The sequence below is a fragment of the Lepidochelys olivacea genome, assembly GCF_965140295.1.
Source record: "Lepidochelys olivacea isolate rLepOli2 genome assembly, chromosome: 14".
NCBI classification, from domain to species: domain Eukaryota; kingdom Metazoa; phylum Chordata; order Testudines; family Cheloniidae; genus Lepidochelys; species Lepidochelys olivacea.
Window position 1 is genome coordinate 134,738 of NC_140424.1, and position 26,542 is coordinate 161,279.

General features: G+C 43.2%; 1 protein-coding gene across 1 annotated transcript in view; it reads left to right on the plus strand.

The window, feature by feature from the left end:
* The first annotated feature begins 1,180 nt into the window (after positions 1-1,180).
* FASN (fatty acid synthase) overlaps positions 1,181-26,542 on the plus strand; it is a 230,353-nt gene continuing 204,991 nt past the window's right edge. Inside the window, 5 exon segments of the mRNA XM_084646886.1 lie at positions 1,181-1,295; positions 9,292-9,700; positions 17,142-17,250; positions 20,087-20,188; positions 21,452-21,609. Coding sequence (XP_084503012.1) covers positions 1,244-1,295; positions 9,292-9,700; positions 17,142-17,250; positions 20,087-20,188; positions 21,452-21,609 — 830 coding nt within the window. The 5' untranslated portion in view covers positions 1,181-1,243.

A 26,542-nucleotide genomic window follows, 5' to 3' on the forward strand; every position in this document is an offset into this window, starting at 1 on the left:
GAGTGGAGGGGCTGATACCTGCCAAGGGGGAGGGAGAATTTGTGGAAAATGTAGGTAAAGGGGATGATACTGCATAAGAGGGGAGGAGCTAAGAGAACAGGGCTGACATCTGTTTGTTGGGGAAGAAGGGCAGGGGTGTGATGGTGATGTTTAATACTTCCTAATGAAGGTAGAGTTGGGGCAATTTTTGGGAAAGGGACTGATACTGGCTAATTGTGTGTGGAGAGAGGGCTGGTAGGAGGTAAAGGGCTTAAATTGGATAATGATGGGGGGAACAGCCAGTACTGAAAAAATGGGAGGTATGATGGCCACATGGTTCAAGAAAATGAAGGAAATTGTATGAAATTCCTATGGCAGAGCATGTTCATGGGGGCTTAGGTGATGTAGGTGAATAAGAAAATGGGACGTAGGTAAAGGATTGATAGATTCTGGGGGTTGATGAGGGATATGAATGGATAAAGCCTTGGTGTGGAATTGTTGGGGCACAGGTTGGTGAGGGGAACGGGTAGCTAGGGAGTTGGTGAGGTTGATGGGGGATGTGAGGAGTTGATTGAAGCATGGGTTGATGGTGAATGTGAGAGGATGGGTGTTAATGGGGGATATAGATGGGTGGGTTGTCAATGGGGACATTGGTGGATTATGCACTGGTGCAAGGTTGATAGGTGAATGGGGCATTGGTGGGGGTTGTTTGATAGAAGTATTGGAATGCGCTGAGCTTGACCGGATGTGGGTTGATGGGGTGAGGATGGATAGGGATTTGGTGGAGGGGCTTATGGGGTAGAGGGTTGCATAGGGTGGATAGTACATTGGTGGGGTGGTGATAGGGTGCAGCTCCCTCAGTGGGGACAGCTCAGGTCAATGGAGACATGGGATAATGGGGAGGTGTTGGTTTATGCTTTAGTGGGGGCTCAGGTTGATGAGGATAGTTACCGAAAGTGGGTAGGAGAGAGAGGCTGCAGAGGTAGGTGGACTGGGGGCTGGTGATAATCTCTGGGGATAAGGGTGGATAGTACAGTGGTGCGGTTCCTGCCACTATTTACATCACAGCAGCTGGTACAACGCCCAAGGCGCGTTTCAAAGCATTGGCAGGATGCCAGACCCCGGACAGAGGCCAAGGGCGGGCCTCAATTAGCGCGCGAGGGAAGGGGTCTGAAGCGGATCCCACGGCCGGTCCCGCTGGGGTTGGGGCCCGCGTTCCCTGGGGAGGCTTGTTCCTGGAGCACCAGCTGCAGCTACGGTTCCCATGGAGACGGGGCCTGCTCAGCAGAGACCCGCCGCCGCTTCGAGAGCAACTCGTGAGTTTCCATCGAGCCTGGGCGGCCAGTCACCCGCGCGTCCCCTCCAGCGAGTCGGGGCGCCCAGTCACCCGCGCGCGTCGTCGTCCCCTTCCGCACCCCATATCCCACCGGGTTGCTCGGTCACCCGCGCCTCCTCATCTCCTCCCCATCGAACCGGGGCACTCGGCACCCCACGCGTACCCCATCTGCTGCTCCCTGTCATCCCACCAGGGTGCCTTGTCATTGGTGTGCGTCCTGCTATCCCAGTAGGGAGCCCTGTGACGGTTGTAATCATCTAGTTTGATTTCCTGTGTAGTATAGAACATACCCAAACTAATTTCTAAAGCATATGCATGTTAGCAAAAAAATCCCATTTTGATTAAACATTGTAAGTTATGGAGAGCCTTGTACCTACTATCATTAACTTTTAGTTCTGTGATCAGTTCCTCTTCATCTGTTAGGACAAGGTCTAACAGGGAATTCAACCGTGTTGTTTGCAACAGTTTTTGAGTTAGAAAATGGTCATCTATACTATTTAGAAATTCCAAGGATGTTTTAGTACTGGCAGCATGAAACCTGTATCATATGTCACTCAAATTGAAGACCTCCATTAGCATAGTTTTCCCCCCTACCCATTATAGATAGGTACAAAGAGGGCATTGTGTTCCCTAGTATGGTTTGGTAGTCTGTAGCAGAACAATTAGTACTCCATTTTGTGCATTATCTGTTAGGACATTGATCCATAAGGATTTAAGATAATTTTTTTCTGTGTTATCTGTGACTTGGAAATAGCTAATGCCATTTTTGATGTAGAGTGCCACTCTCCCTCTCCTTATGTCCACTTGATCCTTCCTAAATACCTGATAACCATTGATTTTAACATTCCAATGGTGTGAATCATCCCGTCAGGTTTCAGTAATATCAACTAGATTGAATTTATGCTCATAGATCAGCAATTCCAGTTCCTCTTATATGTTAACCAGGCTCCTACCATTAGTGTATAGATTATTAAAGAATTTATTCTTTTCATGTTCTTTGGTTTCTTGATTAATTTGTTCTCAACATCTCTTAGTCTGCAGAAGAGAAGAGTGAGGGGGGATTTGATAGCAGCCTTCAATTACCTGAAGGGGGGTTCTAAAGAGGATGGAGCTAGGCTGTTCTCTGTGGTGGCAGATGACAGAACAAGAAGCAATGATCTCAAGTTGCAGTGGGGGAGGTCTACGTTGGATATTAGGAAACAGCCTTTCACTAGGAGGGTGGTGAAGCACTTGGAATGGGTTACCTAGGGAGTGGTGGAATCTCCATCCTTAGAGGTTTTTAAGGCCCAGCTTGACAAAGCCCTGGCTGGGATGACTTAGTTGGTGTTGGTCCTGCTTGGAGCAGGGGATTGGACTAGATGATCTCCCGAGGTCTCTTTCAACCCTAATATTCTATGATTCTATGATCTCAATTTAGTGTTAAGTGCTCATTTCTTTCCTCATTTTACCCTCCCCATTTGATACTAGTTTAATCCCCTCCTGACGACTCTAGCCAGCCTGTCCTCAAGGAGACTGCTCTCCCTTCTACTGAGTTGGAGGCCAGTCAAACTACATTGATCCAACGTCAACTGAGGGAAGGGGCTATGTTTCACTAAACCTTTACTTTAGTACTTATCTAGGTTGCCATTCGCTTCCAGAATCTTCTGACTTCCTTTACTTGTGGGACAGGAAGAATCTCAGAGAAGTTTGCGTGGACAGCCTTCTTCAGCGTGCATCGGAGTTTCTTGAAGTAATCTACTAGTTTTTGTAGTAGTTCATAAAAAGGATCAGATTTTGGATTAACATAATCTCTTCTGGTGTTCCATAGCTGAATCCTCTCAACTGAGAATACTTCATCCTTGGCTCTCATGTTCTTTGTTTTGGGCTTTGTGGTATATGTTGACTCAAAGAAAGACATATGTTTTAGCAGTTCATAGATTGAAATGCATTCTTTACATGCATGTAGCTGGTATTTAACTCCCTGTTTTGAGATTGGGACAAAGCCCTTAAAGTGGTAGTGGAACTGAATGGGGAACCAGTGGAGGACTGAAGTACGGTCTTGATGTGCTCATGACAGCCTAAACAATGGAGGACTCAGGCAGCCACTCTTTGTATCAGCTAGAGCAGGGGTAGGCAAACTACATCCCTTCAGGGCTTTGGATCTGGCCCACGGGATTGCCACCCCTGTGGTGCCACGGGCCCCGCGCCGCTCCTGAAAGCGGCCGGCACCACATCCCTGTGGCCCCTGGCAGGGGGGTAGGGAGTGGGGAGGAGGGCTCCGCGCGCTGCCCTTGCCTGCAGACACCGCCCCCCGCAGGTCCCATTGGCCAGGAATGGGGAACCGTGGCCAATGGGAGCTTTGGGGGAGGTACCCGCAGGTGAGGGCAGCGCGCGGAGCCCTCCCCCCACCCCCCGGGGCCACAGGGATGTGGTGCCGGCTGCTTCCGGGAGCGGTGCAGTGCAGGGCCAGGGCAGGCAGGGAGCCTGCCTTAGTCCCGCTGTGTGCCGTTGCCACCCCAGAGCCGCTCAAGGTAAGTGGCACCAGGCCGGAGCCCACACCCCGAACCCCCCCTGCCCCCCGCACCCCAACCCCCTGCCCTGAGCCCCCTGCTGCACCCCACACCCCTCCTGCATCCCAACCCCCTGCCCTGAGCCCCCTTGAACACCATGCACCCCTCCTGCACCCGAACCCCCTGCCCTGAGCCCCCTGCAGCACCCCACACCCCTCCTGCACCCTAACACCCTGCACTGAGCCCCCTGCCACACCCCTCCTGCACCTCAAACCCCTGCCGTGAGCCCCCTGCTGCACCCCTTCTGCACCCCAACCCCCTGCCCTGAGCCCCCTCGTACATCCCACATCCCACATCCCACACACCCCCTGCCCCAGCCCTACATTCATGGCCCTGAACGCAATTTCCCCACCCAGATGTGGCCCTTAGGCCAAAAAGTTTACCCATGCCCAAGCTAGAGCTTTGTACTGTTTTCACATTCTGCTTTAGATACACTGAAGTACAGTAATCTTGTCTGGGAGGTGACAAATGCATTGATCACTGTGGCCAGCTTCTTATCCGAGGTAGGGGTAAAGTTTCCTAGTGCATTGGAGATGGAAAAAAGGTGTTTTTAGCCACAAGTGCTACCTAGTGAGCTAAGCTTTAGTGATGATTCAAACAGGACCCCAAGGCTTTGAACCATTCTGACAAAAGGGGGCTGTCTGTCTTTGACAGAAAGGTAGAGGTGTGCAGAGTTCTAGCTAGTTCTTCAAAGTGCTTTTCCCCCTTTCAGCCAGTATCACTTGGTCTTGTCTGGGTTGGTCTGAGCTAGCTGCCATCTGATCTTTTATAGGCATTGTAATATTTTTAGTAATGGGAGTCACTGGACAGGTGACAAATGAGATAGACATTTGAGTGTCATCAGCATATTGTTGGCAGCTGAGCTCAGAGCATCTCACAATCTAAGTGGTCTCATGTAGATATTCAGTATGGATCCTAGTGAGATTCTTCATGATAGGGCCTTTGAGGAAGAGGAGCACTTACCCATCATTATTCTTTGGGTTCAACTGGAGAGAAGTGATTGGGACCATTGTAATGTTGTGATTTACCCTGGCTGTGTTATGCAGAAAGTTTAGCAGTACTTTGTTTCTTGTATCAAAAGTTGCAGATACATCCTGCAGTATGAACATGGAAATCTTGCCTATATCCATGACCATTACGAAGTAATTTTTGGTGCCACCCGGGCTGTCTCTTCCCTGTACTCTGAACTGAAGCTTGATTGTGAGACATCCAGGATGTTGTTCCAGCTGCTGTATAAAAGAATGCAGCAGTTTTCACAACACTGTATAAATACCTGTCCTAGTTTTAGTAACTCCATATTGTGAATACTGCTGCTCTCAGAAGCAAATGCTTTCTTCCCATTATTAGGTGCTGTATTTTTAAGCTTTCCTCACCCCCGTCAAAACCAAGGAAATACTGAGGGAATAGAACAAACCCAAAAAGAAATGACAATTTTTTCTGTTAATTACTATTTTCAGTTAATATTTTGTGTGAGTGAGATTTAACACTTTTTCTAAATGTAAAATGGAAGATCCTATAAAAGTAGAGATTGATTTACTCTAAGTTTCATGCTGTTCAACCTTCTTTTGAAAAATTGTGACTTCAGTTTGATAGATATTTAAGGGACGTGATAGAGTGGCAGTAAGATGGAAGATTTAATTTTTGCTCCCTTCTGACTGTTACAAAGGTCTTGTCTAAAGATTGTATGGCCAAGTTTAGCCAATGAAGCATGTGTGAGGTTTTATTTTAAAAGCACTTATGAAACTGTTTTGATACCACTTTGTTTATGGGCTGGCACAAAAGCCTCTTTTGTTTAACAGTTCAGTGAAGTCTGAAATATTTTGAGATAGTTCAGCCCACTAATGGATTTTGAACTAATGATAATATTGTTACCTTCTATGTATAAACTTGGCATTTGTTCCTTTGCATTAGAAATATTTTACTTAACATTTGGCTGTGTTAACAGCCAAATGCATTTGGAGTAGCAGCAGCAGCTAAAAGGAGTAAGAGGGAGATATAAAAGGAACAGACCTTTCTGTAATGTTGTCTGATAGGTACAAGTAGCACAAAAGAAACATTGCTCATAAATGCCCAGTAATATTGCTTTTGGTAGGAAGTATCCATCTCTACCTACTAAAGTAAAAAGAGAGATATTATAGTATTGTGAACACCTTCTCCATATATACACAACCATCAAATTTAAGTTGAAGAGAGTATTCCATTTAATTTTTCTTCCAGTAATGGAAACAGCAATGACAGTGGCAAAACTGAGCCACAGCAAATTTAAAAACCCATCCAGACCACTGATTCCTCTAACAATGGTCACAATGTGATTTATCAGAGAAAAACAGAGCTTCCTCCGAAAATTGTCATTACTGAGCAGGTGCTGATGAGTCCCTAGGTCAGACAGTCAGACAGTGAAAACTGCCACAGAGACCAAAAGTATTAGGAACATAAACTATAATTGACATTTTATGGGAGAAGGATAAGGAAGAACAGTCCAATAAAGAAGAAGAGCTCTGTGTTGCTCAAAAGCTTGTCTCTGTGTCTTCCACCAACAGAAGTTGGTCCAATAAAAGATATTATTTCACCCACCTTGTCTCAGTCCCATTAAGTAACAGGTTAATTAAAAAGAAGATCTTAAAATGGGCACTGTTAGAAATAGAAAATACTGTTGCCTCTATACATCAACGCAAGGGCCTTATCTTTACTAAAAAAAAAAAAGGTGTATTTTTAACATATGTTTCAGTTCTAATGTGGACATAAATTATAGTTCTAACATGTGTTATGTGGTCAACCAGAACTGCCTTTTGTTTTTCCACTGTACTTTTTACCCTCTCCCCAAGTCAATAAATTGCCAGTTAAATCAAGGTACTTAACATGTTTGCAAAGGCTAATGTGGACATTCCCCATGCATTTTATAAATTTGGTTTCCTGGTGCCCTACGCAGCTGCATACTTTGCATATGGTTAGGGATGGCCCTGCCCAGAGTAGTTATCAATGATTCAGAGTCAAGCTGGAAGGGCATTTTGAGTGGTGTCCCATACAGATCAGTTTTGGGTCCAGTTCTGTTCAATATCTTCATCAGTGTTTTAGATAAAGGCATAGAGTACACTATGAAATTTGCAGACCATACTAAGCGGGAAGGGGTTGCAAGTGCTTTGGAGGATAAGATTAAAATTCAGAATCATCTGGACAAACTGGAGAAATTGTCTGAAGAAAATAGGATGAAGTTCAATAAGAACAAATGCAAAGCATTCCTTCCTAAGTGGAGTAATCAGTTGCACACATACAAAATAGGAAATGACTGCTGAGGAAGGAGTACTGCAGAAAGGGATCTGGGGGTCATAGTGGATTACAAGCTAAATATGAGTCAACAGTGTAATGCAGTTGCAAAAAATGCAAACATCATTCTGGAATGTATTAGCAGGAGTGTTGTAAGCAAGACACAAGAAGTACCATAATTCTTCCGCATTGCTCTCACTAAAAATATTATTATTAATTTTTTTTAGTGAGAGCAAAAAGGTTTTTTGTACCGTTAATAAATAAATTTTAAAAATATTGTTTATTTCATCTTTATCTCATCGTTTTTAATTTCTATTTTTTGTGTATGTTTTATAATTTACACAATGTATTAGTACAGTAGCACATGTATATAATTTATACATAAATAAATATACATATTTTGGGGGTGCATGCTCAACATTTTTTTACTGATAGGGATAGATCAAAAAAATTTGGAGACCACTGGTCTACACTACAAGCACAACAGTGGCAGTGCTGCAGCCAGGCTGCTGTAGCACTGTAGTGTGGATGCTTTCTACAGGGATGGAAAGGGATGGAAAATCTACCCCTTTGAGACACGGTAGCTAAGTTGATGGAAGAATTCTTCTATCGACCTAATGGTGTCTATACTGTGGCATAGATTGGGTTAACTATGTCTCTTGGGTCTGAATTTTTGACACCACTGAGCCACATAGCTAGGTTGACCTAAGTTTTAGGTGTAGACCAAGCCTCAGTCTGGGCACATGGCTAGTGGGAGTGAGATTGTATATAAGAGGGGGTGCTCTTAGAGAAGTGGAGATCATTTAGTACCACATGCCAGAAGACCAGGCTGGAAAGAGAAAAGGAAGGCAGAAGAGAGGGACTCTGCATAGCCTGAGATACTGACTAGATCTCATATACTAGATACTGACAGATTTGCAGGAGGAGAGAAATCAAACTATAGTGTAACTGTAACTCTCTAGTGCTTTTTAAGAGTAGAGTGACTGTGGATAAGAAATTCCTTTGCTAAGTTTGTGTTCCTTGCCTTCATACCACGTTGTCCCTGAAGGGGTTAAACTAGGAGCCCAAAGTGTTCAGAACCACTGTGGAACTCTGAGGTATCATGTGGGGGGCTTAGGAGGGCTGAGGCACTGGTTCTGGGTCCTGGGGACCTCTGAACAGTGGAATCCCATATCCCAAAGAAGGGCTCAGACCAGGGGTCTGGGCCTGGAAGTATGCCTTACAGACCCAGAGCTAGGAATTGTGACTAGGTTCTGTCTAGACGTGGTGGTTTAGGAGCACGTGGGATTGAACAGTTGGGTCCACTCACAAGAGACATGTGTCCATTCAGAAGGAGACTGGACCAGGTTGTTACAGACACACCTGTAGGAATTTAACATGTTAGTTAACTAATGTTAAAAATACATCTTTTTTCCTACTGTAGACATGGCCAAGAAGTTTAAAAGCAAAAATGGATAAGATGGGATGTGTGGCATTGTGAAAAGAATCTCTGTATAGGGGTATTGCACCTGTGCAACATGGCCCTCACCTGCATAATTGTCCTTCACGGGAATTTTAACGGAGTTTGTGGGAAAATGCTGGACACCCATAATCTGAATTTAAATTTAAACACCTTCCCCCTAAGTTTCTAGCCAGTGATTTTGGTATCTTGTGGACTATTCTCATCCCAATGGACTTTTGAAATCCCAGTTAACATACAGAAAATGGAGGAAAAGAATAGATTGGTGAAGGGATGAAGTGGAACCCAGACACGAAGAATGGTCCAGTGGTTTGAGTGCTATCCTGGGATTCAGGACGCTTCAGTTAAATTTCCTGCTTCATTACAGGCTCCCCGTGTGCCATTGGGCAAGTCTCTGAGTCTCCTGTGCCTCAGTTTTCCATCTGCTTGATAGGTGATAATAGTACTTACCTATCTCACTGAAGTGTTATGAGGATAAATACATTTAAAAGATTGTGTGTGGGGGGGGTCATGTAAGATAAATAGCTTCCTGCTCTTAGCCTGACCAATATCTGCTATTTCAGAAAAAGTTAAAGTCTACTTTAAGTCCATAAGACATGTAACTAATTATGCAGTACAATAGATGCAGTGTGGAGAAGCGAATGCTTGGAGAGGAGACATTTGTCACTCATCAGGCTCCAATCAGTAACTTTCTTCTATCTTAGGCTCAACAATGTTACAAATGAAGAAAGAACTAAATGAACTTCTTGTGAGGAAAGAACAAGAATGGGAAAAGCTACAAGCTTGCCAACTCTGTTTTCAGAAGACAACGCTGCAGGATACCAGAAAGCAGCTCCAAGAAATGCATAAAAAATTCAACAGGTTAAAAGAAGATTTCACCTATAATCTGAGAGTTCTGGAAGAGAGAGACAGAGAGCTGGAGCGCTATGATGCCATGTTTACTCATTTGAAAATGGCTGAAAATGCTAAACAGGCAGAAGTTAGTGATCTTAGGATACAGCTGGATAAGCTGCAACAAACACTTGTCAAGGAAACCCGGAAACAAGAGGCTCTGCAGTACCAATATCAACAAAAACTTAAAGAACATCAGTTAGAGATGGAGCGGCTGCACAGGTAAGAGATATTTTTCATTATAGTACATTACTATCTTGGAAAAGTAGACATTCAGCCTCCCAAATAAGTGTCTGTGGATCTGATAAAGCAGTAGTTTCTTTAACACATTAAAAAGGAAGGTATGTACAAATTTTAACATATTAAAAGCTCCATTCTGGCTGAGCTATGCTTAGCACAAGAACAGAGTTGGGGTCTGCAAAGGTAGCTTTAAGTCACCTTTACAGCATCTGTATTCACTCTCTAGTGGAGAACTTCCAAACCTCTGGCATTAAGTTAGAGGAGCCCCAGTGTTGCTCTCAAATGGTGCACCATATCTCTAAGACAAAAGCTGCAAGATGTGGGAGGGAGGTTGGCATAGAGGTGGATTTCAGAGTTGATAGAGGGAAGGCTTTTCATAGAATCATAGAAGATTAGGGTTGGAAGAGACCTCAGGAGGTCATCTAGTCCAACCCCCTGCTCAAAGCAGGACCAACACCAACTAAATCATCCCCGCCAAGGCTTTGTCAAGCTGGGCCTTAAAAACCTCTAAGAATGGAGATTCCACCACTCCCTAGGTAACCCATTCCAGTGCTTCACCACCCTCCTAGTGAAATAGCTTTTCCTAATATCCAACCTAAACCTCCTGCACTGCAACTTGAGACCATTGCTCCTTGTACTGTCATCTGCCACCACAGAGAACATCCTAGCTCCATCCTCTTTGGATTCCCCCTTCAGGTAGTTGAAGGCTGCTATCAAGTCCCCCCTCATTCTTCTCTTCTGCAGGCTAAATAATCCTCGTTCCCTCAGTCTCTCCTCATAAGTCATGTGCCCCAGCCCCCTAGTCATTTTTGTTGCCCTCCGCTGGACTCTCTCCAATTTGTCTACATCCTTTCTGTAATGGGAGGCCCAAAACTGGACGCGGTACTCCAGATGTGGCCTCACCAGTGCCGAATAGAAGGGAATAATCACTTACCTCGATCTGCTGGCAGTGCTCCTACTAATGCAGCCCAATATGCCGTTAGCCTTCTTGGTAACAAGGGCACACTGTTGACTCATATCCAGCTTCTCATCCATTGTAATCCCCAGGTCCTTTTCTGCAGAACTGCTGCTTAGCCATTCGGTCCCCAGCCTGTAGCAGCGCATGGGATTCTTCCATCCTAAGTGCAGGACTCTGCATTTGTCCTTTTTGAACCTCAGATTTCTTTTGGCCCAATCCTCCAATTTGTCTAGGTCAGTCTGGACCCTACCCCTACACATATCTACCTCTCCCCCCAGCTTAGTGTCATCTGCGAATTTGCTAAGGGTGCAATCCATCCCATTATCCAGATCATTAATGAAGATGTTGAACAAAACCGGGCCCGGCACAGACCTCTGGGGCACTCCTCTTGATACTGGCTGCCAACTAGACATTGAGCCGTTGATCACTACTGTTGAGCCCGACAATCTAGCTAGCTTTCTATCCACCATTGGAAGACAGAATACTGGGCTAGATGTATCATTGGCCTGACCCAGTTACTTATGGTCTTAACTTATTAAAATCTAACAGGACAGAGAGAAGCCTCCAGTAATCAAAGTCCTTTAATTAGTCTAATCTTTTGAAACGTTTCTCTAATATTGAGACAATGAGAGAGTAATAAGAGGCTCCAGACAAGAAAACTTCCCACAGCATCCTCTCAGTAAGTTTATTCACTGATGTTTATTTGTCTGATGAAGATAGAAATAACTAAAATAGTTAAAAGTTGAAATAGTTAAAAGTGCTCTCTGATGCGTGAAACATACGTGAAAAGTACAAATGATAAAATATGCTTTAAGAAACAAAATCATTAACTAAATTTTACTTAAAACTAGATTAAAAGAAATTTTTTATAAAAACCATCACTATTTGAACAGACTCATGCAATCGCTCCAACACTAGATCACCATAACTGACTTTTCTCAACAGTATCTAGTTGGATGTTGAAGGTCTTTATTGTTTTTGTGAATCTGAATGTGTCTTGCTTAGTGGAAGATTTGAATATGAGAAGTGCTTGTTGAAGAAATGGAACAAGTAGCTAGTTCAAATGGCAAGTTGCCATGTTTTTGACTTATAAATAGTAGTGTCTGACTGCACTTGGTTCTTGGTTTCCAGTGCAAAAGATCAAGGATCCTCCAAGGACTTGGCTCTGCTTAAAAATGTGGCCTTTAGTAAGTTTGGTCAGGATTATTATTACTAACTTTAAAAATGTCACTTGAGTCGGTGATTTTCTTTCATTAATAGAAAATTTTAATAAGTAATAATAGACAACTGTGAATGTTCTGAGGCTTATAAACTTGGAGTAAGATTGTTTGTAGCAGTCTGTGACAGAGTGAGACCCTGCCCATCTTCTGCTCTGTCTACACAGACTATTCGGACACCTTCCATTGTTAAACACTACTGTGTAGTTTATGTACATGGTTTTTCCAATGACCTTGTTGGTCCATACACCACATAATTTACAGCATCAGGTTTCTCCTCAGCCCTTTGCCCAGGCGAGGGAAGAAAGCTGTTCACCCAGAGATCCTTCTTGGTTCTGGCTCCATTAGCTTGCCTCTCTCTTCATCACTTCCTTCTTGTGCCACCTTCTACCCTTTGTGGTAATGGGCTAATTAGCTCTTTAGTCCTCCTCAGTCCATTTTAATCTGTTAATTAGGCACAGTCAGGTCCACCCTGGAGTTTGGAGGAATAAATTGGTGTTTAAGTGATCAGAATGCTGGCTCAGCTTTTGGTTTCCAGCAGTCTGTCATACAGTCCCACAATTGGTCTTGGAAAGATGCCTATAACTGGATAGCTGGTTTATAGCTTTTTATAGAATTGTTGCATTTTTAGATACTTTCTATAGGGATAAATTGTACCTATAATCTTGGACCAACAGCCCGCAGTTGGATATTGGCAAGTTAAATGAAATAAAAAGACAGTAATGACTCAATATTGGAGTTTGATTTAATGGGTTAAAGAAGGGGGGACCTATGCTCTTCATGTTGCGTAAGTAATGGGGAAGAAGGATGAGCCATTCAAAACTGTTTTTCAGTAGATCATGTAAGGAACACTAGAGCAAATAACTTGGCTTTGCTATAACTAAGGTTATACGATTTTGTCATGGACATTTTTAGTAAAAGTCACAGACAGGTTACGGGTAATTAACAAAAATTCACAGAAGCCGTGACCTGTCCCTGACTTTTACTAAAAATGTCCATGACAAATAGCGGGAGGGAGGAGGGTCCAGCACCCTGCCCTGCTGTGGCTGGGAGCTGCGGGGGTTGCCTGCAGGGACTGGAGAGTTCTGGGGGATTTTCCCCACATCCGTGGTGGCTGAGGAGCTCCGGGGGTCCCCAGCACCCATGGAGCCTGGGGAGCTACAGGTCGATTCCCCACCACCGCCCGAAGTGGCTGGGGAGCTCCAGGGGATTCCCCCCACTGTCTGTGGGGACTAGGGAGCTCCGGGGGTCCCTGGCACCCATGGGGACTGGGGAAGGATTCCCCTGCTGCTGCCAGCTGAAGATCTGCCTGGGATCCCCCACCGCCCGTGCCAGCTGGGGAGCTGTGGGGGACCCCCAAACCCATGGCTGCTGGGGAGCTGTGGGGGACCCTCCCATTCCAGGTGGCAGGGGTACCCTGAAGTTCCCGGCCACCAGGGGAGGTGAGGGTAGCCTGCAGCTCCCAGCTGCCATGGGCTGAAGTCATGGAGGTTTGCTGAAGTCACAGATTCTGTGACTTCCGTGACCAAATCGTACCCTTAGCTATAACACAGAGTTGTTTTCTGTAATTAAAAGGGAGAGAAAAATGCACACTGAGCGAGACCCTCACTTGACTAGCAACAGACTTGTTTGCTGGGTGGAAGAGATGGAGAAGGAGACACTGTTACATGTAGGAATGTACTTATTTTTAATACTTTGAGGTAACAGTTTTAAGCTTTGTGATTTAAGTTTCTCACTAGTTTAGTGATATATTATAGATCCTGCTGCCCGCAGAGGTTGAGCCAGGAAGCCTGCTGCTGCCAATCTTCTGTATTATCACCTTGACTCTTTTTTTGGTGTGTCTGTGTGGGCGGCGAGACAAATAGTATCTCTGTTTTTTCATAGCCTGATCTTCAGTCACCTGTGCATAAGGATGTCCCTACCAGCAGGTAACATTGCAGGAGAATGTTAGAGAAATGTTTGCTATAGGGGGAACTCACAGCAAAAAAGTTTTTCTTTTCTGAAAAACCATTATAAAGATGATCTCCAGACATATATGCATAAATTTATACATGATTAATTATAGTTAAAATTAAATTACCGTGTACTGCTGATTTCTCATCAACATGATATCTTTTGGCAAAAAAAAGACAGAGCTAAGCTCCCTTCATAATTCAATTAATGATACTCTGTATTTTTTGCTGCTAAATAATACAATCATAGAAATGTATGGCTGAAAGGGACCTTGAGAAGTCATCAAGTGAAGCCCACTGTGCTGAGACAGGACCAAGTATACCTACACCATCCCTGACAGGTGTTTGACCACCGTGTCCTTAAAAATTTCCAATGATGGGGATTCTACAGCCCAGAGGGAAGAAAAAGCATGATAAAAGGGAGAGACGTTGGCCATGCTCTCTCTCTCTCCCACCTACATCTAAAGACACCACCACCAAGTGACTGAAGTGCTGATCAAAGAGGAGAGCCTGGCTAAAGGGCAACCAGCCAGCCTGTGGTGAGAAGCATCTAAGTTTGTAAGGGCACTGAAAGTGTTAATATCAGCTTAGAATGTGTTTTGCTTTGATTTCATTTGACCAAATCTGACTTGTGCTTTGACTTATAATCACTTAAAATCTATCTTTTGCAGTTAATAAATTTGTTTATTCTCCCTGAAGCAGTGTGTTTGGTTTGAAGCATGTCAGAGACTCCCCTTGGGATAACAAGCCTGGTACATATCAATTTCTTTGTTAAATTGACGAACTCATATAAGCTTGCTCCAGTGGGCATAACTGGACACTGCAAGACGGAGGTTCCTAGATTTGTGTCTGGGACTGGAGATATTGGCTAATATCATTCGGTTGCACAATCCAAGCAGTTTACATGCTAGAGGCTGTGTGTGAACAGTCCAGAAATGGGGGTTCTCACAGCAGAGCAAGGTAAGGCTGGTTCCCAGAGTCGAGGATTGGAGTGACCTAGCAGATCACCAGTCCGGGTAACACCAGGGGAACGTCACAACATCATGATAGGGGTCTACTATAGACCACCAAATCAGAAAAAGGAGGTGGATGAGGAACAAACAACAGAAATATCCAAAAACCACCTGAAGAAAATCTAAAACAATTGCTGTTATGTTTGCAGATGATAGAAAAATGGGTGGAGTGGTAAATAACGGTGAGGACAGCTAACTTATTTGGAGTCACCTGAATCAGTTTGTAAGTTGGGCACAAACAAAAAACATGCATTTTAGCTAGATTCAAGGTCATACATGTAGAAGCAAAGAATGTAGGTCATAGTTACAGCATGGGGAACTGTATCCTGGAGAGCAGTGACTCTGAAGAGCACTTGGGGATTCTGGTGAATGACCAGCTGAACATGAGTCCCCAGTGTGATGCTATGGCTAACGGTTTTATGTAATCCTTTGATGCATAATCAGAGGAATATCGAATAGGACCAAAGAGGTGATATTTCCTCTGTTTATGATATTGATGAGACCATTACTGCAATATTGTGCTTTAATAAGGATGTCGGAAAATTTGAGGGGGTTCATTAGAGATCCACCAGAATGAGTTAAGATCTGGAAAGCTGCCTTTCACTGACAGACTTTAGAAGCTCCATCTATTTAGCTTATTGTTGTGGGGCAAGCATGTCCCTCTTGGGTCAGGGTCGGTATAGCCCCAAGGCTGAATCCACCCATCCACCCTTAGCCTTGGGGTGGTGCGACCTAGAGACCAAAGTCAGTATGGCTGTCCTCTCCCTTAGGGTTGTGTGGCCCAATGGCCAGAGTCACTATAGTTGCCCTCTCCCACCGGGCTGCATGGCCTAATAACTAGAGTCAATATAGTTGCCCTCCCCATTGGCCATCAGACCACCCAGCCCCAAAAGAGAGAAGTGGGCTGACCCCTAGGGGTAGGTGGCTGCTGGGACCCAGGTCCCCCTGCTCCACCGGGTCCTAGCCCAGGGTCCTGTCAGTGGTGAGAGTATTTGCCACTGAGTCAGTGGGGATCTGATCAAAACACACTGCCGTCACTTGGCCCAATGGCTTGTCCTCCCCTGGGCCATTTCCTACCCTGTCTCTCGAAGCAGTTGTCTGGGCATCTCTGGGGTCTCCGGGTTCCTCGGTGTGTGTAGCTTCCGATGGCTCCAACCTCCCTTGGGCGTCTGTAGGCCTCTGGGTATCTGCCTGGGTCTCTGCATCTCTGCCTCCCGCGATTTGAGGATTCAGCAGCTACCGGACTGGAGCCTGCAATGTGCATCCTCCCTCCTTGGCAGTCAGCCCTGACTGAGGTTAGCTGCTCCCTTTTATACCTGGGTTCCAGCTGGAGCATGCCCAGCAGGGTCGAGGGGGCATGGCCTCCTCCACCCGCAGAGTAGGATTAACCCCTGCTGAACCCGTGCAGGGCATGCATGCCCCGTCTCATTTATCAAAGAGAAAGTTCAGAAATGGTTTGATCATGCTGTATAAGTACCTACACAGGAAGAAGATATCTGATGCCAGAGGGCCCTTTAACCTATCAGACAAAGGCATAATGAGATCCAATGTCTGGAAGTTGAAGCTAGCCAAATTCAAACTTGAAACTCGTCACAAATTTCTAACAATAAGAGTAATTAATCATTGGACAACTTACACGGGATGTGTTGGAGTCTCCGTCCCTGGAAGTCTTTTACGCATTAGGCCAGGTCTACACTACAGAGTTTTATCAGCCTAGCTATGTCTGTCAGAAAGTGTGAAAAATCACTCCTAACTGACATAGCTATGCTGGTAAATCCCCCCATGTAGATACTGCTTATATTGACAAAAGAGCCCTTTCAATGGCATAGCTTATGTCATTCGGGGAGGTGGTTTAAGTATACTGGCAAAAGAGTTCTTTTTGCTGGTATAGTCTGCATCTCAACTAGGAGACTTTGCTGGTATAGCTGTTTTGGCTTTGTAGTGTAGTCTAGCACGGATTAGACAGCTTTCTAAAAAATATGCTGAAGCTCAACCACAAGTTATAGCCTATGTAGGAGTTTGAATTAGATGATTATAAGGGTCCCTTCTGATCTGAATATGTATTAATTGTTAAATATTTACTTATTTGTAAGAGAATTAAAACAATTATTTTGTAATTCTATATTGTGAATAGAAAGTTAAGATGCATTTTTGTTTAAGAAATTACATATTTGCAAGTTATATTTCTATGAGTGCATTGTTGCTGGAAGAACCTTTCAGAAGCACCTATCAATAGTTCTTAATTGACCACATTTCATATACATTTGTTTGGTGTTGTTATAGTTTTAAGGTTTCTGACATTGATCATCACAGTGAGGAGTATAAGAAGCTGAAACAGGAGTTGGAGAGAAAACTCCAAGAAGTGGAAGGAGAATTGGCTTTGCAGAAACAGGTACAGAAGTCTATAGAAAACAACGTTGTATTAAACGAGCCACAGTAGGTGTAATTTCTACTTTACCGTCCATCCATTCTCATGGGAGAATTATGCATTATAGATGAATGCTCTGGGTAGGTGTAGTTATCTGATATCTGTTCAGGCAGTCCTTTTTAGCTCTAATGTTAAAATTAATGTAAAATGTGCAATGGGCAGCCCTGCATGTTGCTTTACAGGAATAGGTGTTATGTGGTATTTGCATACTTGCAGTTGCTTTACTTACTAGTCTGGCAGCCTCCCATTGGGAAGAATTGGGAAGATTATGTTTAGTAAACTGAGATGGTGTAAGATTCTTGTATATGGGGATACAGCTAGCACACTGTACTAAATTGGCTAACCTTGAAATTCCAGGAAAGGTCAGCTTCTATAAATCAGAAGCAGCTTTAGGCAGGCATATAGGCTAAATAAACACATTAACATGTGCCAGCATGCCGTACTTCTCTGATTTCACGACCTTCTCCTCCCACTTTTTATGCCATTGTTAACACACAATTGTCTGCTGCTATTAATATTCAGTCATTTCATAATGTGAGAGTACTTAGCAATGGAGTTTGTTTGAGCCCTAGTGGTGTCACCTGATTGAGGGTGTCTCACTACCCATATATTGCAAAAACAACATTTTTTAGGATAATTTATACTCATTTCACCTTTTAAAAAAAAATTTATTTAGGACGTTTTAAGTTTACAAATCATTGCCATGTAAATATCAGAAACAAAATGATGATCATTATAACAGTGAGCTTATTTTTTTAGCAAAATATGCAGTAATATAATAATCAAATCTCTCTATTTAACGGGGTTACCTTGACAGGATTATTGGCCTGCTGGATGGTGGGAAGCAGGAGATATGACATATTTTGATTTTCATAAGGCTTTTGACACAAGCCTTATGAAAATCAAAATTTATCTTATTTACTGCTTTGACACAATCCCATATTATGTTCTCATAAGAAAACTAGAGAAGTGTGGTCTAGATTCAGTTATTATACGGTGGGTGAACAACTGGCTGAAAGACTATGCTCAAAGAGTAGTTATCAATGGTTCGCTGTCAAACTGGGAGGGAGTAACTTGTGAGGTTTTGCAGTGGGTCAGTCCTGGGTCTGGTACAATTCAGTATTTTCATTAATTACTTGGATATGGAGTGGAAAGTATGCTTATAAAATTTGCAGATGACACCAAGCTGGGAGGGGTGCAAGCATTTTGGAGGACAGAATTAGAATTCAAAAAACTTTAAATTGGAGAATTGGTCTGAATTCAACAAGATGAAATTTAATAAAGATAAGTGCCAAGTACTTCACTTAAGTAGGAAAAAAATCAAATGCCCAACTACAAAATGGGGAATAACTGGCTAGGTGTGGGTCCTGCACCTGGGACCCCAGGTATGGGGCCAGGAGCAGAGCCCTGGGCATGGTGCCGGCAGTAGCCAGGACCCCAGGTGCAGGGTCAGGAGCGGAGCCCCATGCACGGGGCTGGTAGTGCTGGAACCCTGGGCGCAGGGCCAGCGGCCAGGACTCCGCACAATGCTCCCTTGGTTCCCATGCTTACCACCCCAGCCCTCTCCCAGGGCTGGCTGTAACCCTTTCAGGCCCAGAGTGGGTGACCACCCTGCTACAAGCTCCGGTTGTATTTGTGCCAAATTTTCTGAAGATTTAGATTTTTCTGGTAGTATTCGTAGCTCAAGTAACTAGAATATCATCTAATTTATTCAAGAATAGAAAAAATGGTCACACTTTAATATCAAGTTGCTTTTATAAAATATTAATAAATGATAAATATGCGTTTTAATAAATTGTTATAGATTATTATGAAGTCCAATAGGTCACTAGATTGTGTATAACCATTTGTAGCTCCTTTACTGATATGACTATAACCATCTATAACACACACTATTCATTTCTGTTAAAATTTGTAACATTTATTATCCCTTTATAAACTATTTATAAATGGAACATTAATACACAGTATGACCAAAAAAATTGTGCTGAAATAATTTATTCTGTGTTTTCACAGCTTGTAGTCTGCATGATTTATTGTCATTAGTAGTTGAGATTATTGCTTGTTTTTTGACAATTCATATGTCTAGAAGGAAAAGCCCACAATACTGGCAGAAACAGCACATTCTTAGATCCATATGAGGGTATAGTTTATTTCAGTGTTCCAGTAAGATTTAAAGCAAAATTCACATTTTCTTTTCAAAAGTGATAGGTTGCATAGTTGGATAAATATTTATTATAAAGGAATATGACTTTAATATATGTACATTTTTAGTTAAGAAATACATTTGGCAATTTCATCTTTTCTGCAACTGTGGATTGCTTTGACTTTAATACAACATGGAAGATGCCATTTTAGGTAACACAGGAGCCTTCTTTACATTGAGCTTTTTCTTTAAATTCCCCATTGTTGATATAGCATTGGCATAGCTCCACTGATGCAAGCAATGGTGAGAGAATTACTGTATACCAGACACAATGTTTAAGCCAGTATGTTGTCTAACTCTCCTCAGAGCAAACCTAGATATATATATATGATATATATATATATGATTATATATGATTAGATGAGACAGGTTTCAGAGTAGCAGCCGTGTTAGTCTGTATCCACAAAATGCTAGATGAGACGGTGGTTAAGACACAGTGGTTAAAACCCTGTGGTAGCTGACATATGGTCTATATTAGGATTCCCATTGTTGTTCCCATCCGTGGAATTGCATTAGAGGTAGCAATAATGGGAAGTTTTAAGTGTATGTCTTTCTTTATGCGCTTATTAACCCATTCCCTGTAATCCATTGCAGGAGCTGCTAGTGGAATTTGATGCAGAAATTAAAAAGAGAGAACATGCATTTCAACGTCAGGCAGATGAAATGAGTAATTTAGTTGTTTCTCATGAACTCAAGGTAATTTTGTCTTTAAGCTATACTTTCATTTTGTCTACAAAATAAATACACTTTACACAGGAAAGAATTCCGAACTGTTCCTTCCTGGGTTCTCAAGGGTTTTGGGTTTTTTTTGCACTTGGGTGGTGGCAGCATCTACCCATCCAAGGTCAGAGAGGAGCTGTGACTGTGGGAGTTTAATACCAACCTGGAGTGGCCAGTATTAATTTTTAAAATCTTGCGGGCCCCCAGCTTCTTCACTCGAAGTGCCAGAGTGGGGAATCAGCCTTGACAATGCGTAATGGTAGTACTGACCTAAATATGTGCATTTCAACATCTGTTCATGTTAAGTTTATTTTTTGAATGCCACCAGTGTGCTAAGTGCTGTGTAAATAGAGGAAGACACTCTGTCTATAGCTCAAAGATCTTTTCTAAGTAAAATATAGACAACACAATTCAGATACAAATAATATATTTGATAATGATGCAAACTTTAGGCAGTTAAGGGAGATTTTTTCATTAATGAGGCACATTGCTGAGGTAACTAGGATCATTGTTGAAAAGCTTTTCGAAGAAGGGAATTTTAAGTTGTGATCCGAAGGAAAAATGGTAGGTCATTTTAGTACACAAAAGAGGCCTAGGGTTAGCAAGGAAGATAAATGAGGGGAAAGGATACAAAATGAGTTTTTGGGAGGTGTATAAAAGGGAGAGGGTGAATGGAAAGACATGAGAGTGGAGGTTGAACTCATAGCGCGGGTTTTCAAATGAGCTCAGTGTTAGCCTGGAGTTAATCCCAATCAACGTACCAAACACTTCTGAAAATCTCACCCAGACAGATTTATTCTAGTATTTTATTGCATTGAACTATTTTATAAGTAGTTAAATTAGACCAAGCAAGTGTTTTGACTTTTTAAAAAATTCCTAACTAAAAAAAATCAAAATCAAAGAGGGGAGCATTGTGCCTGGCTGGGAAGAAAAAGAACTCTTTCTGGAGTAGGAATACATTTTCATGATCCAGTCCTGAGCCAGGAATTGTAATCTCTTCTGATTTCAAAAAGGGTAGGAGAAGAGGCGGGAGGTAGAGTTTTAGCACCCTGATATTATTTTGTTGTTCTTGAGATATTATGAGTTTATCTTGATAGGCTGATTATATGTGGTGGGGATTACAACCTCCCTGCTGTCGCCAGGAGCATAGTGAAATAGTTCTTTTATGCCCTTCATATTACTTTCTAATTTTGAGTAATTTGAGTAATTACTTTCTAATTTTGTTTCCTCCTTTGAAAGGTGAAGTTGTTGACCAGAGAACTGGAGGCTCTGAAAGAGGCTGGGATGAAAGCTGCAGAATCATTGCAAATAGCAGAAACTACTAATTTGAAGTTGGAGAAAGAGGCCAAATGCAAGGATTGGGAACTTAAAGATCTTGCAGCTGTGAAAGATGCTCAGTACTGTACAACTCTAGTTATGATTAAGAGCAACTACTTTTGGATTCACCCTTCCCTTCTTTTTCTTCCACACTCTTTTATAATCTCAGCAGCTTCATACCTCTTGTATAAACAATCACCTACTCTAATAGTACATACTGTCATATTCACAACAGAAGGAAATGTCCATTGATCTGAGTGCTCACTAGAGTGTCTCTGGGTAGTGTGGGTTTTAGACCAGTTCTGCTGCATCCTTTAATTTGTGTAAACAATTTTTAATTTTCTTCATTTTTATAAAGTATAAACACTGTGTTATGGTTCAGGCATGCAACGTATGTTTGAGCATTATCTCGGTCTCTCCTGAGGTCACCTTTTCCAAGTGACAGGTCTATACCTGCACTTCTTTCAGAGTGGAATCCTATGGTTCACCCCACTTGGTCGCCAGGTTACAGTACATCCTGTTTCACCAACTGTACTTACCTCCAACAGGCCCTTCTGGATTCAGGCCTGCTATATGCTTCCCCCACAAGGACCTCTGACCAGCTGGTAAACCCACCGATAGAAAACAGCTTACTCAAAACAGAGTATGGTTTACTTATTCATAGGAACTTCATGAACAGAGAGAACAGGATTAAAAATAACAAAAGCTTATATGCATATTGTCTTCCCTAAGCTTGGCCCTCCCTTGCCAGTTCAGGTTGGACTGCACTTATTCCTCGTGCCCCAACATCTGGGGACTGTGTTACTTTAGACCCTCCATCCTTCTTCCTCTCTCCGGACCTAGGTTTTTAACTGCTTTCAAGTTCTTTGTTGAACGTTCCTGCCTGGGCTTTCCCCCTCCCCTTTGGAGCCACCAACCTGCTTGCTGATCAGCGCATGGTGGGGGTGAATTTTCAAAGGAATCGATACTTCTGTTATATTAAGTATTGGGATTAGGGTTAGCTACATTTGTTGTCTGCCTTCCTGTAGTCCTACAGAGCCCAGTAGAACTGAGTTAACCCTTAGACTTCCATATATCTATCACCCATTCATAATCAAACAAATGGAGTTTCCTATAATCATCATAAAAATATTACAGATTGGTCCCTCATTTTTTACACACTGCTATGTAGAAACTTGGTGTAGATTATCACATTTTTACTGACATTTTTACTTTCATAAACTTCTTAAACCAGCTATTTGTCAGGGCTTCTAAACTCTGTAGGTTGTGCATGAATTTAAGAGGCAAAGTGATCTATGTACTTTGACACAGACAGGTTTACATCTGCAGGAGAGCAAATGGGGAGGAAAGATATAGGGGATCCGATACTGAAAGGACTGCATTAGCAGGTGAGGAAATGAGGAGAGGTGATGACTATTCTCTGGCTCACCTGCTGGGACATGAGTGGGGGGAAAAAGCAAGAGATTGGGCATGAGTTCTTTTATTCTCTATCTCCCTGCAGGGACACAGTTGGCTGATTAGATGCAACACTTCCCTTCCCTGGCCTTTCAGTGTACTTCTCTATAACAGGGTGGCAGTGCCCTCCATTGACCTATCCTAACAGGTGTGGATCTCTGAATGGAAATGCTGAGTGATTCCTGATGCTCATTTTGGAAGGTGTGGCTTGTTAACTCCACCCAAGCTATAGAGAGCCAGGGAAGGTCGGTGGGAGTGGCTCTATGATCAGTAGAGAGAAAGAACCAGGATCTCAGATGAGAGAGAGTAGTCTAAATCCCAAATAAAATTGCCTGTCAAGGATCTTATACCATGTCCATCACAGCTGTAGTCTTGCAAGACTCATAGTGAAGCAAGTTTGTCATGGTGCTCATGAAAACTAAGGATTCTATAGTTTTTGTCCTTTCTTTGAATTTTCTTAATCACACCGACATTAAGGATGTGCCACTGCTGTGGAGGGAAGAAAAAATGCTGCCACTTGTAAGAACCATAGAAATGTAGGGCTGGAAGGGACCTTGAGTGGTCGTCAAATGCAGCCCCCTATGCTGTGGCAGGACCAAGTAAATCTAGACCATCCCAAACAGATGTTTTTCCAGCTTGTTCTTAAAAACTACCAGTGAGGACGATTCCACACCTCCCTTGGAAGCTTATTCTACAGCTTAGCTATCCTTATAGTTAGAAAGATTTCTTTAAAATCTAATTTAAATCTCCCTGGCTGCAGATTAAGTGCATTAGTTCTTGTCTTACAGTCAATGGACAAGGAGAATAATTGCTCACAGTCCTTTTTATAACAGCCCTTAAAATATTTGAAGACTGCTATTAGGTTCCCCTCAGTCTTCTTTTCTTTAGACTAAACGTGCCCAGTTTTATAACTTTTCCTCATAGGTCAGATTTTTCTAAACCTCTTATAATTTTTATTGCTCTCTTATGGACTTTCCAATTTGTCCATCTTTCCTAAAGTGTGGTGCCCAGAACAGGGCACAGTACTCCAGCTGAAGCCTCGTCAGTGCCAAGTAGAGCGGGACAATTACCTTGCATGTCTCATATATGACACTCCAGTTAGTACAGTCTAGAATGATATTAGCCTTTTTCTCAGCTGCTGTTGATTCATATTCAATTTGTGATCCACTGTAATCTCTGATCATTTTCACCTAGCCCATTATTCCTCATTTTGTAGTTATTCATTTGATTTTTCCTGTCTGAGTGAAGTGTTTGGGACTTATCTTTACTGAATTTCATCTTGTTGAATTCAGACCAATTCTCCAGTTTGTCAAGGTTGTTTTGAATTTTAATCCTGTCCTCCAATGTGCACCCCTTCCCAGCTAAGTGTTATCTGCAAACTTTATAATCATACTTTCCATTCCATTATCTGAGTCATTAATGAAAATATTGAATAGTACCAGACCCAGGACTGATCCCTTTTGGGGCCTCAATAGATACACTGTCCCAGTTTGACAGTGAACCATTGAGTACGGTCTTTCAACCAGTTGTTCACGCACCTTATAGTAATATCATCTAGACCACATTTTCTTAGTTTGCTTATGAGAACGTCATGTGGGACTGTGTCAAAACCTTTACTAAAATCAAGATATATCATGTCTACTGCTATCCCCCATCTGCTAGCCCAGTAAACCTGTCAAAGAAGGAAATTAGGTGGGTTGGCATGATTTGTTCTTGCTTGACAATCCATGTTGGCTATTCCTTGTAAACGTATTATCCTCTAGGTGCTTACAAGTTAATTTTTTAATAATTTGTTCCAGTATCTTGCCATGTGTCAAAGTTAGGCTGACTAGTCTACAATTCCCCAGATGCTCTTTGTTCCTCTTTTTAAAGATAGGTACTATGTTTGCCCTTTTCAAGTCCTCTGAGACATCACTCGTTCTCCATGAGTAAGGCTGCGTGTCTGTCACGGAGGTCACAGAAGTCATGGATTCCGTGACTTTCTGTGATCTCCGTGACTTTTGCAGAGGCCAGTGCGGCTGACTTCGGGGCTGCTCGAGCAGATCAGGCAGCCCTGGAGCCAGCCACAATGGCCAGTGCTGGGGCAGTTTGGGTGTGGGAGGGAGCTCAGGGTTGGGGTGCAGGGTGGCATTTACTTGGGGGGGCTCCCTGGAAGCGGCCGGCATGACCCTGAAGCGCCTAGATGGAGGCGCCCACAGGCGCCGCCCCTGCAGCTCCCATTGGCTGTGGTTCCCGGCCAATGGGAGCTGCGAAGCTGGAGCTTATGGCAGGGGCAGCGCAGGGAGCTCCCTGGCCTTCCCTCCCCCTTGGAGCTGCAGGAACATGCCAGTCGGAGCTGGGTAGGGAGCTTGCCAGCCCCGCCAACCCTCCCCACCCCCGGAACCAGCGGGGGTCCTGTGCCATGTGCCGCCGCCTGCCCCCCAGCACCAGCGGGGATCCTGTGCCACCCCCACCCCTGCACCCACAGTGCCCCGTGATTCCCCCCCCCCAAACCCACGGCCCCCTGGCCCAAGTTTTAGTGAGGGGTATATAGTACAAGTCATGGACAGGTCATGGGCTGTGAATTTTTGTTTACTGCCCATGACCTGTCCATGACTTTTACTAAAAATACCTGTGACTAAAACATAGCCTTATCCATGAGTTCTTGAAGATCATTGCTAATGTTTCCGAGATTGCTTCAGCTAGTTCTTTAAGTACTCTGGAATACATTTCATGAGGCCCTGTTAACCTGAATATATCTGACTTATCTAAATATTTTTAACCTGTTCTTTCTCGACTTCGGTTTGTGCTCCTTTTCCATTGTTGTTAATATTAATTGTGTTGAGTATCTGGTCACCATTAACCTTTTTATTGAAGACCAAAGCAAAACCGACATTAAAAACTTCAGCCTTCCTGATGTCATTGGTTATTAGCTTTACTTCCCTGCTAAGCAGAGGACCTACACTTTCCTTCATCTTTCTCTGGCTTATAATGTATTTCAAGAAGCTCTTCTTATTGCCTTTTATGTCCTTGCTAGGTGTAACTAATTTTGTGCCTTAACTTTCCTGCTGTTGTCCCTACATAGAATCATAAAACTGGAAAGGACCTTGAGAGGTCACCTAGTCCAGTCCCCTGCACTCGTGGCAGGACTAATTATCTAGACCATTGCTGACAGGTGTTTGTCTAAAAAACGTCCTCTTAAAAATCTCCAATGATGGAGATTCCACAACCTTCCTAGGCAATTTATTCCAGTGCTTAACTACTCTGACAGTTAGGAAGTATTTCCTAATCTCCAACCTAAACCTCCCTTGCTGCAATTTAAGCCCATTGCTTCTTGTCCTATCCTCAGAGGTTAAGAAAAACAATTTTTCTCCCTCCTCCTTGTAACATACTTGAAAACTGTTATCATGTCCCCTTTCAGTCTTCTCTTTTCCAGACTAAACAAACCCAGTTTTTTCAATCTTCCCTCATAGGTCATGTTTTCTAGACCTTTAATCATTTTTGTTGCTCTTCTCTGGACTCTCTTCAATTTGTCCACATCCTTCCTGAAATGTGGCTCCCAGAACTGGACACAATACT